This window comes from Rissa tridactyla, chromosome 21 (assembly GCF_028500815.1).
Source record: "Rissa tridactyla isolate bRisTri1 chromosome 21, bRisTri1.patW.cur.20221130, whole genome shotgun sequence".
NCBI lineage: Eukaryota > Metazoa > Chordata > Aves > Charadriiformes > Laridae > Rissa > Rissa tridactyla.
Window position 1 is genome coordinate 5,626,884 of NC_071486.1, and position 15,600 is coordinate 5,642,483.

General features: G+C 54.0%; 1 protein-coding gene across 3 annotated transcripts in view; it reads right to left on the reverse strand.

Moving 5' to 3' along the window:
- Nucleotides 1–15,600, reverse strand: part of PLXNA2 (plexin A2) — a 179,047-nt gene that overhangs the window by 14,519 nt on the left and 148,928 nt on the right. For all 3 annotated transcript variants that reach the window (XM_054181430.1, XM_054181428.1, XM_054181429.1), the window contains exons 16-24: nucleotides 14,698–14,865; nucleotides 13,273–13,366; nucleotides 11,267–11,506; nucleotides 10,946–11,089; nucleotides 9,532–9,766; nucleotides 7,929–8,071; nucleotides 5,836–6,104; nucleotides 891–957; nucleotides 96–242 (exon numbers count right to left, since the gene is read on the reverse strand). In XM_054181430.1, coding sequence (XP_054037405.1) covers nucleotides 96–242; nucleotides 891–957; nucleotides 5,836–6,104; nucleotides 7,929–8,071; nucleotides 9,532–9,766; nucleotides 10,946–11,089; nucleotides 11,267–11,506; nucleotides 13,273–13,366; nucleotides 14,698–14,865 — 1,507 coding nt within the window. The remainder of the gene's footprint in view (nucleotides 1–95; nucleotides 243–890; nucleotides 958–5,835; nucleotides 6,105–7,928; nucleotides 8,072–9,531; nucleotides 9,767–10,945; nucleotides 11,090–11,266; nucleotides 11,507–13,272; nucleotides 13,367–14,697; nucleotides 14,866–15,600) is intronic.

The following is a 15,600-nucleotide window of genomic DNA, read 5'->3' on the forward strand; positions in this document are numbered from 1 at the left end:
AGCGTCCTAATCGCTGGCCTAAAGGTCAGAACAGCTCATGCCCAAGTGGGCAGGACAGAAGCGATTTGATGGCAGCTTCTACAGTGATCACTCACCAGAGTCTTATACTCAATTTGCTGCCGGATCAGCTTGTCTTCACTGAGGGAGTAACGGGCTTCTCCTGTGATGGCATCAATCGGACCTTTCTCCATCTGCTGTTTGATGGCACAGTAGAGCATGAAGAGCGGCTCTCCAGCACATTCCTACACAACGAGACAGGCAGGAAAACTAACCCAGAGGTGAAGGTGCATCTCCTCCAGGGCCCCTGGCCTGCGGACAGGCTTCGCACATGACTCATTTCAGCAGAGGCATGGTCCCATTGACTCAGTCTCCAGCCCATGTGCAACCCAGGCTCAGCCCCCAGCAGCTCCTGGAGAGGACAGCCAAAACCATGAGCCCCATTGCTCAACGGGTATATTGTCTTTGGCTTGGTAAACCTCTACTGAATCTATATGGCTGTAAAAAAGGAATTTGAGATCTTGATCTCATTGTTCACTCCCATGAACCAAATTCTGTGGGGCTTCCAAAACCACAAATAAAGTTAAAAAATATGGAAGCCCAGGCATGGAGATGTGAGGATTTCTCCTAAGTACTAAAGAGGTGCAACAGAAACTCCATTACATGAGGATTACACAGGTGATCTGAGGGTTGAAGAAGGCTGAGCACGGCTCAGCTCAGCCCCTCTAACAGCAGCCCTGGGCGTAGCCATCTCCGAGCAAATTTCCACCTGCCCTACTCCATCTTTTGACTTGGAGTCTGACTGAAGAGTTTCAAGCCCAGATTCCCCATGGGGAGGGCTGGCGGGGGAGACAGCAAAGCGGCAGCAGGCTCTCAGCTCCATCCCTCCTTACCTTCAGGAACTTGTGGAGGAGGAAGGCGAACCAGTTAGTCAGCATCTTCTCAGCCACCGACTCCGTCCTAGGGAAGCCACAAGGATACGCATGTTACATACAAAACCAAATCATGCATCAGAGACCCCAAATCTGCCTGGGCACAGCTCCGGAGCAGGCAGGCAGCAGGATGTGGCCAGCGTTGGCCCACCCCGGGATGCACTGAGCTGACAGCAGCTTGCCCAGCTGACAGCCCGTCACAGCCCTGATGGGACTGGTGACAGGGAGCCTGGTGACACTCGGCTCCTTGCACGTGGTGCAAATTACAGCCTGGTTCAGTAAATCACTGGAATTTGCAGCGGTTGCTGGCAATCAGGGACAGCAGAGTGACAATGGCAGGGAAATTGCAGCTTTCTCCCCGGTCCCACCCCGCGTCCTCTCCCCACATTGTGCCCGAGATTATCTCTAATTTAAATACAATACCTCCTAATGATAGTTTTTAATGCTGGCTCTGCAGGACCTGGAGACTTTCCTTGAAGCACCACAATCATTTTATTCTGGGATGGGGCGGCTGTGCTGGTGGCAGGGGGTCTCACAGGCCACATCTGAGCCCCCAGCACGCAGCTGAGGTTGGGGGCGGCAGCGTGGCAGGGCTGCAGGCAGGGCGGCAGGCAGGGCGGCAGGCAGGCAAGGCTGCGGCCAGCCCAGCCAGCTGCCAACATGCTCCCGGGCAGGCTGGCTCTGCACCACTGGCTTTGCCATTGCGACCAGCCTTCCCCTCATGCCACATGCGACACCAAGATCTGGTCTAAATTTCAGCAAGCAGAGAGCGGTGGATCCAACACCTTGCTCTCTGCAGCACCCGCTCCTCCAAGGACCTCCTGCACCTTCTCCGGGACCCTGCAGCAAGGCAGCACCGCTGCCGGGTCTGGGCACCTCTCTGCACTTCATCCCTCGGCCGGCAGCTCCGCTCCCAGTGCCATTCCTGCCAACTGCCTTTTCGACCATCGTGCCACCAACCCGCCCAGGAGATGCCCAGCGGCCACCACCGTGCACCGAACCTCCTCCTCCGCCCGTACCCTGACCCGCAGCGAGTCACCGTCCTGCTCAGGACCCCTTTTCCCCATCCTCCCCCATCTGCTCCACTGCCTTGAATTAAGGGCTGCCACTTGGTACGTATTTATACAGCACCCCGCATGTTTAAAAACTCTGGTGTTTAATGAAAAACACACACTACTGAAGCAACAGGGTTTGATCCCAAAGTCAAGCAGATCATGTATAAATGGGACGCACAGATTTGAGCAAACAAAAACTGACGCCAGTCGGCAAACGGACCCGGGGTCACATTCTCCATCATCTCTTAGGATCGCAACATCTGCCAGGAATTTGTGAAAATGTCTGCAGATCCCCAAAGAATTTAAGCCTGAATTGATTAACTGCCTAAAAATTCATCCGACAAATTGACATACACATTGTTCTCCTGTATAAAATATTTCAGTCACCCAATTAAGGAGGAGAAGCACCAGCACACCACTGCGCCAGCAAGCCATGGAAAATGGGAGAGTCAGTGATACAAACTAAAGAATAGGTGAAAAACTCAGAAAATGATACATTCAGGACTTCAGAGTGAATATTAATTTAATTAACTACTTTATTAATAGGAAATTAAATTAAGAATTGGCAAGCCTCCCCATTAGCCCTCCCAGTGAAGTAATGCTGTGTCCCGTCCCTGTTGGTGGCTCATGGCCTGACACTGACACCATGAAAATACCTGAAATACGGAGTGACAGAGAAGTTGGGGCACATTGTGTGGGAGAAGGGTATCGGATCCTCCCGTGCCTGGCTGTTCCCTTTTATTTCTTTAGCAGAAATACAAGATCAGCTGAATGGAACAGCAAAAAGAAACGCCTCGGAGCATCTCTGTCAAAACCTATTTCTCCTTCCCTTCAAGCACCGACTCTCGGTCTCACGGCATCTCGGCACAGACTGACGCCGTGAGATACCTGCGGTGCCCCAGTCCCGGGGAACGCCGACAACTAAGTTAATCATCTTTCTCCCACCCTGGCTGAGGAAAGGGGCTGCTTATAAGCCGCATCGCTGCGGGGTGCAGCCGCAGGAGCCCCGAGGGCTCCTCGCAAACAAGTCCGTGTATTTCCTTTCCCCGCCGTCCCTGCCTTTGAGGTGGGGTTGGAGCGGGACGGCTGGGGAAGCCATCGCGTAAACTCTGCCGGCCACCACGAGCCCTGGCCTGGCTGTCTCTCTGCCACTCTGGGAGGGCAGGCATCGCTCTTACTGGCCGGGCTGGTGTCTGAAACGCTGCTATAGATCCGTCTCTAAAAATAAAAAATAAGCTCCTGAAGATTAACCCGGCAGGGGAGAATCCCTAGGCTTGGAGAGAACCCTTCTCGTATTGACCACATAACAGGGGCAAAGCACGATCCAGAGATGGTTTTCCAAAGGAGCCTGACGCCAGCAACCAGCGCCTTGGCTGCTCCTCCGACTTTCTGAGGCACCAGGAATAAAAACAAAACTGAACACAAAGAGCTGAGAGAACCCAAAAAATAAATATGTATTTTATTAATTTTCCCTGCTATATCTAGGTCTCTGAACTGCTGTGTGCTGCTGTCTGTGCCAGGAACCAGAGCAGCTATTTGATTTAATGTCAACTTTTTTGCTGCCTCCCGCGAGGGGTAGTTATGGAAGAAAGAGAGAGGGGAAAAACGAGGAAGAAAGAGAGAGAGAACTGAGCGCCAATTATCAACCGCTGCCACCAGAGAGCTCAAAAAATAAAAATAAGAAATATCTCACTTTGTGGCTGATCACTCCTTATTAAGGCAGAACACGACGTTACAGCTGTTTTGTGCACCACCAGCACCCGGGAGCGCGCGGGGCACCGGGCTGGGACAGGGCTCAGTCCCAGGTATAACAGGGCTGGAGTGACCGGACAAGGGGTAACGGGGTTTTAAACCAGGGATTTTAAACTAAAAGAAGGTAGATTTCAGACTAGATATAAGGAAGAATTTTTTTATGATGAGGGTGGTGAAACACTGGCCCAGGTTGCCCAGAGAGATGGTAGATGCCCCATCGCTGGTAACATTCCAGGTCAAGTTTCCCATGAAATGGCTAAATCCTGGAGCAGGACAGCCGGCCTCGACGCTGCTGGCGTTGCCCGTGGCCCCGGCTCTTTGCTGGGTGCTGCGGGGAGGAGCGGGCATGGCTCTGATCACCAGCCGTGGATTTTTTGGAGCGGCGCGAAAAGTCATTATTGATGGCTGAGGCAGAAGATGCCTTCCCAGCGACTCGTCAAACCACCGGGGAAATTAAGACGGCTTCCTTTTCCGAGATGAGTTATTGCCTCCACAAACACAGCCAGATTTAAAGCAATTTCCTGTCAAGTGTATTCATTATGGCTGGAGGAATCCCTGAAACTTTCCTAGAGCTCTGAAATTCTCCCCGCTCCTCCGTCCACCCACCGCAGCGAGATGCCGGCAGCGCCGCGGGTGCAGCCCATGGGGCAGCCGCACTCCTGCCGCCAGCTGAGGCCAGGACGCGAAGGGACATGGGATGGAGGTGGCTCCCGACACGGAGGACAGGGGTAGCCTTTGACTTGTGGCCAGTGATCTGGCCTACATCAACACACGCTTCTTCCCCTTTTTCTTTCTGCTGTTTCCCTGCACGATCATGGGTGAATCACTCAGTCCATCCAACTCCTTCCCAGCTATGAAACACAAACGCTGCTGCTCCATCCAGGCAGACACGGCTGCTGCGAGGATAAAGCCCATAAATGCTGCGAGGTAGCTCAGAGCCGGCAGGGTCTCGGGGTCACCCAGGCTATAGAGGATGGGCTGCCATCAGGAGGGGGACCGAGCCTTGCTGAGCAGCCCGCCTTTCCCTGGCAGCTCCAGGGGCAATTCACTTTTCCACGAGGTACTTCTCTTCATGTTAATGCTTTACTCACCACGATAATACCACAGCTCGTGGGAGATGAGGACCCCAAGTACTGTATGTAAGAAATCAGGCTCCTGCCCTTAACAGCCTGAAGCCCAGTAAGACTCACAGAATTATAGAATCGTTTTGGTTGGAAGAGACTTTTAAGATCATCGGGTCCAAATGACTGAAAGAGCTGCATCTCTGCTCCTGCTGACCCTGCTGTACCTGAGCCGGTGTCTCCTCTGCCCTGCCTGGATGCGCAGGGCACTGCTCGGTACCAGCAACGTGCAGGCGATGGAGAGCCCCAGTTTTTGTGCCATTGACCCCTCTGCCATCACACCGCCCTGAGGCAGCCCCACACAGGGCTGGCAGCGGGGGGTAAACCCTGTTGCTGAACCTCTCGGGCACCTTTGTACACACCGGTGAGAGAATCAGGAGCTCGGGCAGGCGGGCGCAGGCAGGGAGGAGGCAGGTGGACAGCAGAGGTGACTGCTGCCATCATCACCTGCTCTCAGCCACACCAGGGCTGGGGCAAGGTAAGAGATTGTGGCTGAGAGAGAGTCACATCAGAGGTAATAGCTCTCTTGGATCCAGTTTAAGACCCTGTTCAGCCATCTATGATTCTACCTGTGGGATCACACCGTAGAGTTGGTGAAACTCTGGAACAGGTTGCCCAGAGAGGTGGTGGAGGTCCCATCCCTGGAGACATTCAAGGCCAGGCTGGATGAGGCTCTGGGCAACCTGATCTGGTTGAAGATGTCCCTGCTGACTGCAGGGATTTGGACTAGATGGCCTTTAGAGGTCCCTTCCGACCCAACACGTTCTATGATTCTATGAGTTAACCCTGTGTCCTGGAGACAGGTGAGGAAATGGATGGGTCATCCAAAGCCACCCATAGAGAGCAGTGTTTTCCTTCTGACAGCAGCCCCCTGGTCCCGCAGAGCCCCCATATGCCACCAGCAGTGTGGCCGTGCCAGCCTGGGGGACCGCGCCGGCTTGCCCGCAGCCCCGTCCCCTCCCCATCGCCCTGCGTTACCTGCGCAGGAGCAGTTTGGGATGGTTCTTGTTTTCCAGGTTCTTCTCGATGAGGTCGGAGAGCAGCTGCTTCAGCACGTCGGTGGCGTACTCCAGCTTGCCTTGCAGCCCCGTCATGATGAGCGAGGCCACGTTGCCGCGATCGCGCATGGAGAAGCTGCGCTGCAGCTCCAGCGTTCGGATGAAGGTCAGCAGGAAGACTTTGTTGTTGATCAGCTGAGCAAAGAGCTTCAAGGCCTTCTCCACACTCTGCTGCCCGTTCCCTTGGACCTGCAGTGGAGGAAAGAACGCCCATCAGCCCAGGCATGGAGGACAAGGGACTGGAGAGCAGCCCTGCACCACCATGGGGTCACTCTGCCAGCCCTGGTCGGGGGGTGAATGGTTTAACTCTGGGTGCACAAGCATCTCTCAGGGTCTCAGCATCCCTGAACATAGTCTCTGGCTGGTCCTGACCAAGCGTCACCCTTTCTGTCCTTCCCCAGCACTTCGGCACAGCTTGCCTTAATCATTGCTCCGAGCTGCACCCTCTGCATGCCATAAAGCTGCTGCTTTGAGGCTAACAGCCCTATAAATGACAGACAATTTTGCTTGTTCTGCACAAAAAGTGACACTCTTATAAGTAAATTAAATACTAATTTAGACTATTGCTTTATTATGGGACAAGTGTAAAAAATTAATTGAGGCTTTCAGCCAGTTGCGGATTCAAGTAATTCATTACAAGTGAAAATGATGAACTACACGAAGCAACTCTTTACCAAACATCTTGGAGACTTATGTATTGGTTTTACTAACGTTACATAATTAAGCAACTGTGTAATTGGCAACACATTTATCACTTCTGCAATTCTGTTTTTCATAAGTAAAACAAATAAAAAGCATTCATATTTGTTTGCTAGAGCATCAGCTTATTTGGAAATTTAAACAGAGAACATAATGTGTGGGACTGGAAAACTCAGGGCATGGGAAGGGGCTGGGAGAGGCTGCTTCGAAGCCCGCTGGGTTTTACCAACACCACGGCAACTGCTCGGGGTTGGCGGCCCACTGGAAAGGAATCTAATTTGATGCATTAACGCTAAGTAATGCTTGCCTGGAAAAGCAATGCAGCTGTACGGAGCACCAGCAATCAACGCTTCGTCCTCTTACGCCTCTGGGGTTTGGGCCACCCCCCGGGCTGTGTGAGGGCAATAGGACTTTCAGGATTCGCTGGAGCAACGCCAGTGTCCAGCGTCCCAGAGGGAGCGCTGAGCCCGGTACCTCTGGGCATCCTGGACGGAGGACGGCAGCCCCACGCTCGGTGGCAGACAATGTTTCTTGAAGCCCCATCATTTATTTTGGTGCTCTCGCAGTGCGCAGGGCCCATCTGCAAGGCGATCTGATGGACCCTTTTATGTTACCAAGTTTTCTAAACCCTCAATTAAAATTTTATTTATATATTTGCATAAACTGGTGGAAAAACCCGGGAGACGAAAGGGCTTGCTGGCAGCCGAACGGGAGGCCGGCCATGGCTAGGCACGGCGCTTGCCCTCCCGTGGACACGCCGTGGAACAGCAGCGGGATGCTCCAGGAGGGATGCTCCAGGAGGGATGCTCCCAGGCGGGATGCTCCCAGGCGAGATGCTCTGGGAAGGATGCTCCGGGAGGGATGCTCCCAGGCGGGATGCTCTGGGAAGGATGCTCCGGGAGGGATGCTCCAGGGCGGGATGCTCCGGGAAGGATGCTCCCAGGCGGGATGCTCCCAGGCGGGATGCTCCCAGGCCCACCGCCTGCCCCAGCACCATAAGGTGATTATGGAGGACTTTAAAAGGACACCGATAACTTAGCTGGCGTGCTTTGCTGCTGGCCTACAGCGATATAAAACCCCATAAAATAAAACTAAAGCAACACCGGGGAGAAGAAACCAAGTGGAAACAAGCAATGTGTGATGGAGATAAAACACCAGCTTCTTAGTTAAAATGAACTCGGGGCTCATCCTGCTAACCCCTGTGCCTCTAATAAGATTTGGTGTGGAAGGTGTAAAGGTGCTTCAGGGTTTCACACTGGCTTCCTCAAGGGCTCAGGGAAACTTCGAAGGGCCAGAGCACAGGCTGTTCCTTACCTCCAGCTCCCGCAGGACAGGATGGTCCTCGATGCCGGGGAAAAGGACCCTCATGGCATATGTCCGATAGTCGAGGTAGGGGATCCCGGAGCGGTCCAGGTCGCTGGTTAATTCATTGATGTCCGTCTGCAGCTCTGCAAAAGCTATTTGGGGAGAACAGAACAACACAGAGAAACACGTGAGCTGCGGGAGCCGAGGCTGCGGGCAGAGGCGCGGGGAGGGCTGGCTGCTCGCCTCGGGGGCACGGCAGCAGCCATAAATGGGACAGACAGCTCTGATTCGGAGGAGAGCTCGGTGCGTCGCTCAGACAGACCCTCACCCTTGGAGACTGTCTCAGCAACTGAGAGCGAGAGAGCACTCACCGCACCGAGCACAAGCCGAGAACAAAAGATGCTTATTAATTTGTATGCAGCTCACACCTGTGTATACACACCTAAAGCACCTTTAAAGGCTGCAGATAGAAATGAGGGTCTATTTTCATAACTTGGTACCTCCCACATTTTCCTTTCTTCTTCTCCTCCTCTATCAACAGTTGCCAAAATAATCAAATCTGATGCAGATCAAATCCAAGTAGAAACTGCCTGCTGCGGGGGTCACGAAAGAATTTATTCTTCCTCTCATAACATAACATCACCGTGTTACGCAGCTGTATGTGTGTCCTTGCGTTCATTCTCCAGAGTATGAAATGCTGGCCTGGTGAGGTCTCTGCCCCCAGCCAGGCTGTGCCCACGCTGAAGCTGTGGTCTCTCCTGAACACATCTCATTTTTTGTCCTGTGCTTTCAAGGCTATCCTTTTCACATCAGCTGAACAAATCCAGTGCAACTCTCCATACGTACAGAGGTCACACTATGAAATTTGCAGCTTTCTATTTATTTGTCTTTGATTCAGTAAGCTCCCTTCCAGCTGGAAGGCCGTACACAACAGCAGCAGCATCCCTCCCCAGCTACAGCAATGACTGCCCACCCCTGCCCTGGCTCCCCCCGGAGCGGCCAGGCTCTGCCGCCTCCTTGCGAGGGACAAGACTTGTGTTGCCCTGAAGTCCACCAGCAGCAGGTCTAGCTAGTCCAAATAACACACCAGATTTCCCAGAAGCAAAAGCTTGAGGAGCTTCTTCCCCTCCCTCAGACCTGCTCCTGCCCCCCTGGGCTCACATCTTGCAGACGGGAGCAGGGACTGGACCAGCGTTCCAGCCCTACTGCCTTCCACCTGGGATGCAGGCTGTTTCTTGGGGGTCTGAGCCTCCTCTGCTCCCTGTCTCACTTTGTGCCTTTTCAAAAGCTCTTTACTAAAAGGCCATTAGACAAGGGGGCATATTGTGCCGGGCACCCTGGGGCTCGCGCCGTCCTGGCAGTGGGGTCCAGGCGTGTTGCTTAAGCAGGATCAAGCTCTAATCCTATTCTCTGCGCATTAGGCAGCAGAGCCGTGTCTGCGCCCACGCGCCGGTCGCTGCCCACCCTCCCGCGGCAGACAGGCGCGCAGACCTCGCGGGGACACGCACCCTGCTCCTCGCCCAAAAAACGGGGGACTGGGGTGCTCAAGCGGGGACAGCCAGAGCACGGGGCCGCAGCACACAGAGAGTGCCTGGTCACGGGCAGTACTGACCCTCCTTGCACTCCAGGGCCACCCGGGACTCCAGGTTGTCCATCTGCATTTGCAGCCTCTTGAGGGTCAGGTCGTTCTCTCGGGACTTGCGCTTGTAGGCGATGAGGACAATGATGACGATGATGAGGAGCAGGCTGCCTCCGGCCGCGATGCTGACGATGGCCGGCAGGGTCAGGAGGCTGTCCGAGATGATGCTCACCGAACCAGGGGAGAAGATGATACCACCAACACGCACCTACAAAGCACAACGGGGGTAACCAGCAGCTTCAGGTAAGGGTGACAGCCTGTCCCAAAGCCCTGTCCTTCCCAGCCAGGACACGCACTGCTCGGGCTGCACAGACCCCCGAGGAAGCATTGAACCGCATTTATTTCAGCCAAGACTACAGCAGCTCCCATCGCCTTCGAACACCGAGGGTGCAGCTTATGCGAACACAGGGAGGCTTCAAGCCATGATAAATGTGCCAGCCCTTCACTATCTGGGCTTTGTTCTTATTATCTGATGGCTCCATTTGACTTTCATTTTATAAGCTTTCAACTCCCTTTTGTAAAACGTGGACATTAGCAACCCAGTGATAATTTCACTGACAAGAAGCCAGAGCAACTGGATAGAGAGAACAGGGAAGGGAAGAGGAAGCCCCATGTGGAAGCCGCAGAGCAAACACGCTGGAGGCTAATGCTGGGACAGGCTTTTCTTGGATGTGCCCTGGCCACAGATGCGAGCAGCTCTCAGCCAGGTTGCGCTTCTGTGAATCGCACTGTGATAATCTGAGTACCTTTTGGATGCTGAACTTAAAGGGAAATAAATCACAATTACAATCTCATTTGGGCTGTACTCAAGCACTTCTGCAGCTGCGTGCTTGGTCTGTAAGAGGATCAGAGGAAGCAGCGATGCCCAAAACCAAAAGCAGAGGAAGGCACTGACTCTTGTCCTGGACAAGGCCATTGATCCATCCAGTCCAGTGTTCAGATGTCCCTGGCTGCTTCTGCTCCAGGAAAAGGCGAAACCTCTCCACCCCCTTAGCAGATCAGGTCTGGCTACAAGGAGTGATAAAATCCCTTCCCATCCTCCAAGAGGGAGAACACAAACCACTGAAAACGGTCTCACTGACTCAAGGAAGAGCGAGCAGCAGCAGAGAAAGGCTGGTACCTGCTGCTGAAGGCACCGCCGGAAAGATTTGTTCTTTCCAGAAGGCTCTGATAGTAGGTGGTGAGTCTCAAGGAGGGAATAAGATCTCCCTGCTAATCCACATCAATATTTTAAGCTTCCAATTAGACAGCCATAAAGATCTAAAATCCTACTGATCCTCAGACAAGAAATTGCACTCAGTGTCTGAGTGAGTCAGGGGGATGGAGGAGGAGGAGGAGAAAGGACGGGAGGGAGGAAGGATGCTGACAGGAGCATTTGGTCCCTCACCATCACTTTGTGCTGTCCGGTGAGATTTGGGGGCTCGCACAGCAGCTGGGTCTCGGAGACGGTGACGGCGCAGGGCGTTTCTCCGATCAGCACGGTGTAGTTGAGCTTTGCTCCTCCAGGAGCGGGTGGGCACAGGTTCCTGCCCTAGGGACAAGGGGGGAGAAGACAAAGATGTAGAGCATTTCTCCCATTTTCACCTCATTCCCAGCTTGTGGAAACAATGGGATTGCACCTAGCGTTCCCCGTTCTCCAAAGGGGTTATAAAACTCCTCTCTCGGGGATTTTTTTTTTCTGCTTCCCACCAGGTAAGGGTCTCCCTACCTTCAGGATGATGGGTGACCCCGGCTTCTGCTCCAGCACCCCGGTCGGGCTCAGGAGTTCAAACGTCGGGTTGGGGTAGTATATGAACTTGGTGTCGTTGTAGACCAGCAGGGACTGCACGTTGTTAAAGATAAACCCAAACTCGTCGGGCCGCTCGACGGCATCCAGGCCGGGCCGGTACTCGGGGGTGAGGGGGGGGGCGAGGCAGGCCAGCGCCGTGGCGTTCACCACCTTGCAGACCTGCGGGGAAGGAGATGCTTTTAAAGACAGCAGGGAAAAACCTCACCCTGACCTGCACGATGATCTTCTAATTCCTTAAATACTCCCTGAAAAGTCCAGCGGATTCAGGTTTAGCTGGAAATGTTTAATCCAGGCTGGATGCATGACAGCCATGGTCTGGGGGAATTTGCTTCCCCTCTGGCCAGTAGAAAGGCACTGGAGCAGAGATGGAGAGTGAGCTTCAAAACGAGCGGTGTTTTAAAGGCACTAGAGGCTCACACAGCGGGTAACAGCCCTCTTTCTTTCTATTTTATTTTCTTTCCAGTTGCATCCTCTTTGGCAATGCTGGCTTTGAAGCAGACCCACAGGGAATACCTGGTCCCCGCTACAAACGGGTGATTAGAGGCAGTTCCCTAATGCCAGAACAACCACCCGACACTGGTGGGCTGGAGGTAACGTGAAGGTCATCTCCCACCGGGCTGAGGACACCCCCAGCTCCCCCAGCCCTGGAAGCAGGGAGCTGGCTGATTTACAAGACTTTTGCCTTAGAAAACAGCAAGAGCCCGACCGTTTGGCTTCCCTCCATATGGGGAAGATTTAATTTCACTCCATTTTGTGTCTTCAAAATTATTTTTGTAGCACTATAACTGCAACCGCTAACAACAAAATTAGATGTCTTTTTAAAAAGAGCTCAGAAGAACAAGGTCTTCAGAGGGGAAGGGAGAAAGGGAATAGGAAAAGACTGCTAAGTGATTTGCCCTTTCCAAGATAATACAGATTCAGTCAGAAAGATCACTGCATAGAAATAATATTTTTCAGTTTTACTTGGTCAAAATAATCTCTACGGGTCCTGGAGGTACAATTCTTATTTGTAGCACACAAGAACATCGCTTAGCTCCCATTTAGCTGAGGATTTGTTTCAGTCTCTCACTCTTGGACTGAAAAAATACAGATAGGGGCAGGAGGTGGCATTCCAGATCAAACCCAAATTCTGCTACCAGCTCCTTGCTTCAGGAACGTCAGGGTGACAGGAGGGAGGAGGAGGAGGCATAAAAATAACACCCAGCTTCACCAAAATACCCCCAAGTGGTACGGCGAGGAGGGCGCAGGGAGCAGCACCTGGCCTTACCACGGTGATCAAGCTGCAAAAATGGCCTGAAAGCTGCTTGTTCGGAAGCAGTTCCCCTCTCTCCTCCCCTCCCCGGGCTGGTACAGGCTTGCCGGGCCCAGAGCGGCAGCAATAGGAGGATTATTTATAGAGAGGCAGCAAGGGAGAGACTAGTTAAACATAGCGGCCTCGTAGCTGGCAGGTCCCAGCGCCCAGCTCCGGGCTTTTCCAGAAAGAGCAGGACTAAAATGGGAAGCGTGGAGCAGCTGGGGATGGGGATGGCTGCACTTGGACTTTCCATCACAACGTGCCTGTAGAGCTGAGCTTGGTCCGGGGAAGGATGCTGGGGAGAGGAGAGCTCTCAGGGCTCAGGGGCTTCGACAAAAGGGGGCATTTCAGGAGTGAAACAAGTTCACCTGGCCCAAGACCGAATTTGAGGTGATGGAGATGACCGAAAACACTTTGAAAACTCCTTGGCAGTTGCTGTGTTCTCCCATTTGTGTGTTCCAGGGTCCCCAGGGTTTGCTGCTAACAGTCTAGGGAAATACCCCCAGAGCAGCTTTAGCCACGGCGAGCCTCACCACGCAGGGAGCACTGGCACCAGTATCCATACGTGTGCATCCAAGTGGGATGCTCCCAGGCACAGCCCAGTGGCACCGCGCCGACAGCAGCTACTTACGTTGACAAACTCCTTGCCATTGTACTTGACGCGGATGCGCGGCTCCTGGATGACGTCCAGGTTGGAGCCGGTGACAGTCAGAGGCGTGTGTCCGCTGCAGAGAATCGGGAGACACCTGATTAATGCATCGGGACGGAGGGGCTGGGGCTGCGCACGGAGACTCTGCTTGGCAATAAGGACGCTCGTTGATCTCAGAAAGATGTTTTCTGCAGACACCTCAGGCACCAGGCGACGGAGTGGATTAATAGCCACTCCCCGAGTCGCTGGGGAGCGGCGTCTCACAAGTTAGCCAGCTCCTCGGCTCTCGGCTGCACCCTCTCCCACCTAACAGCCTCGCAAGGCAGCGGGATGAGAAATGGGACCAAAGGAACCAACTGAGCTGAGACTAAATACGTAAGACAATAAATTAGTCACAGTGTTTAATGATTTACATAGCGATGTTTTTAAGGAACACGATAAATGGTACGTGCAGTGAAGGAACTGACGTGCACTTGCATCTGGACTGCAGACACAGCAAGTTGTCACACAGAGCAGGGGAGGGAGGAAGAGCACCCGGTGCCATCAGGGCCAGGGAGGACACAAACCCCCGGGCTAAAGTACCCCCAATTCTCCTCCAGCCAATGCCCCTGAGCAAAGTCTTTCACTCTTGGCTTCTTCTTTCATGTGCTAACTGGAGCAGCGCAGCCCCGATTCACCCGAGTCTCCATCCCCTCTGCGCCAGAGCCCAGCTGCCCCCTTCAGACCACCCCGCAGCAGCCCTGGCCACCCCCTCAAACCCATCCCACCCCAAACCCGCCGCGATCTTGAATTTGGACTCAAAGCAGACATCTCCTGCTGCGAGACACTTACTTCTTTCAAGGGCAATTTTAAAAAATAATTGGAATTTGAAATGAATAGCTGCGTTACAGCCCTTGTAAGCACAACCATTAAAGTAACACCAGGGGACGAGTACGGCCAGGGGTTTTTAGCAGCAACGACGTCACGGTGATGTGACAGTGCCGGCCACCCCGTTCCGAGCAGTGAAACTGGGACAAACAGCACATTTTGATTAGCATCAGCTTTTTCTTTCCTTGGTGGTTGCTGGTTTTGTTTTATTCCAGAACTACAAGAAGGAGCCTTTAATGAGCAATTGTGCACTTCTTCAGCAGATGGAAGTGATCTTGGGGCTTTATTTGTGCTCCCGGAATCTCGGTGCAGACTGCTACTGCTGTAATTGCCTCGGTAATCACAACTACTGTAGTAACTCTGGACCTGATTTTCGGTAAATGCAAATGCCGCAGACGCCCAGCACTGACAAATCCAGGATGCCGGGCGGGACGTGCATTTCCATATAGACCCATTTTTGCCCTCACTGAGCGTGTGCTGAGAGAGAAGACCCAGCCCAGGCGAGCTGGCTCCTCTCCTGCCGTTAGAGCCTGGCGTTACCTGGCGATGCTCCACTCGGGTTCGATGTGCTGCACCTTCGGGTCGTCGATGTACTCAAACACCAAAGTCTGCTCCAGCTGAGCCCGGTCGACGCTGACGGAGACGTGGACAGCCCCCAGGCCGTGGGCTGAGGGGGCCGACACGCAGACGATCTCGTTCATGGATCGCCTGTGCAAGAGAGAAGCCGGGCACGCGTTAACGGGCGGTGGTGGCAGAAAATCACCCTTGGTGCTGGCGCAGCTGCAGCGGGGCAGCTCACACAAGGGCTGAGCCATCACTCAGTCCCAGACCCTGACACCTGGGAAGGGGATGAGCTCCCGAGACGGGCAGGACGGCTCCACTGGCACGGGAGGGAGGGAGGGAACGGAGCTCCGCCGGGGAGGGGCCTCCGCCTGCCCACCGAGAGAGACGTGCAAGCTCCCTGAAACTACTTTTTGTGCCAAACTGCAGCCGCCCGCACCCCTCTGTGAACCCGCTGCCTTCTGCTGGGCGTGTGAAAACAGATGGCTGCTTTTTAAAGGGGATGCAGAAGCTCACTCAAAAGCCAAATTCTTCCCCTCCCCACCCCACCGCACACACGGGCCCTTGTGAGCGGCATAATGGAGCCCGGGAAGCCCCCGCCTGGGAAGGGCGATGCCACCGTCACTGCTGCCTTCCAGCTTTGTCTGCCCGTCAGAGCAGGGTGACCTCGGCCTCGGCGCCACCTGGCCGGACACAACAGACCATCTGCTTCCATTGCAGCCCCGGAGAAGGTCGCGGTGACAGGGTAACGAGGCGCTGTCAAAGCACAAAGGCGTCGGCGGGCGGGCGGGCAGGCGGATGGATGGATGGATGGATGGATGGATGGATGGATGGATGGATGGATGGAGAAGGGCAATGAGATACGAGTGGCGCAGCTCCTGC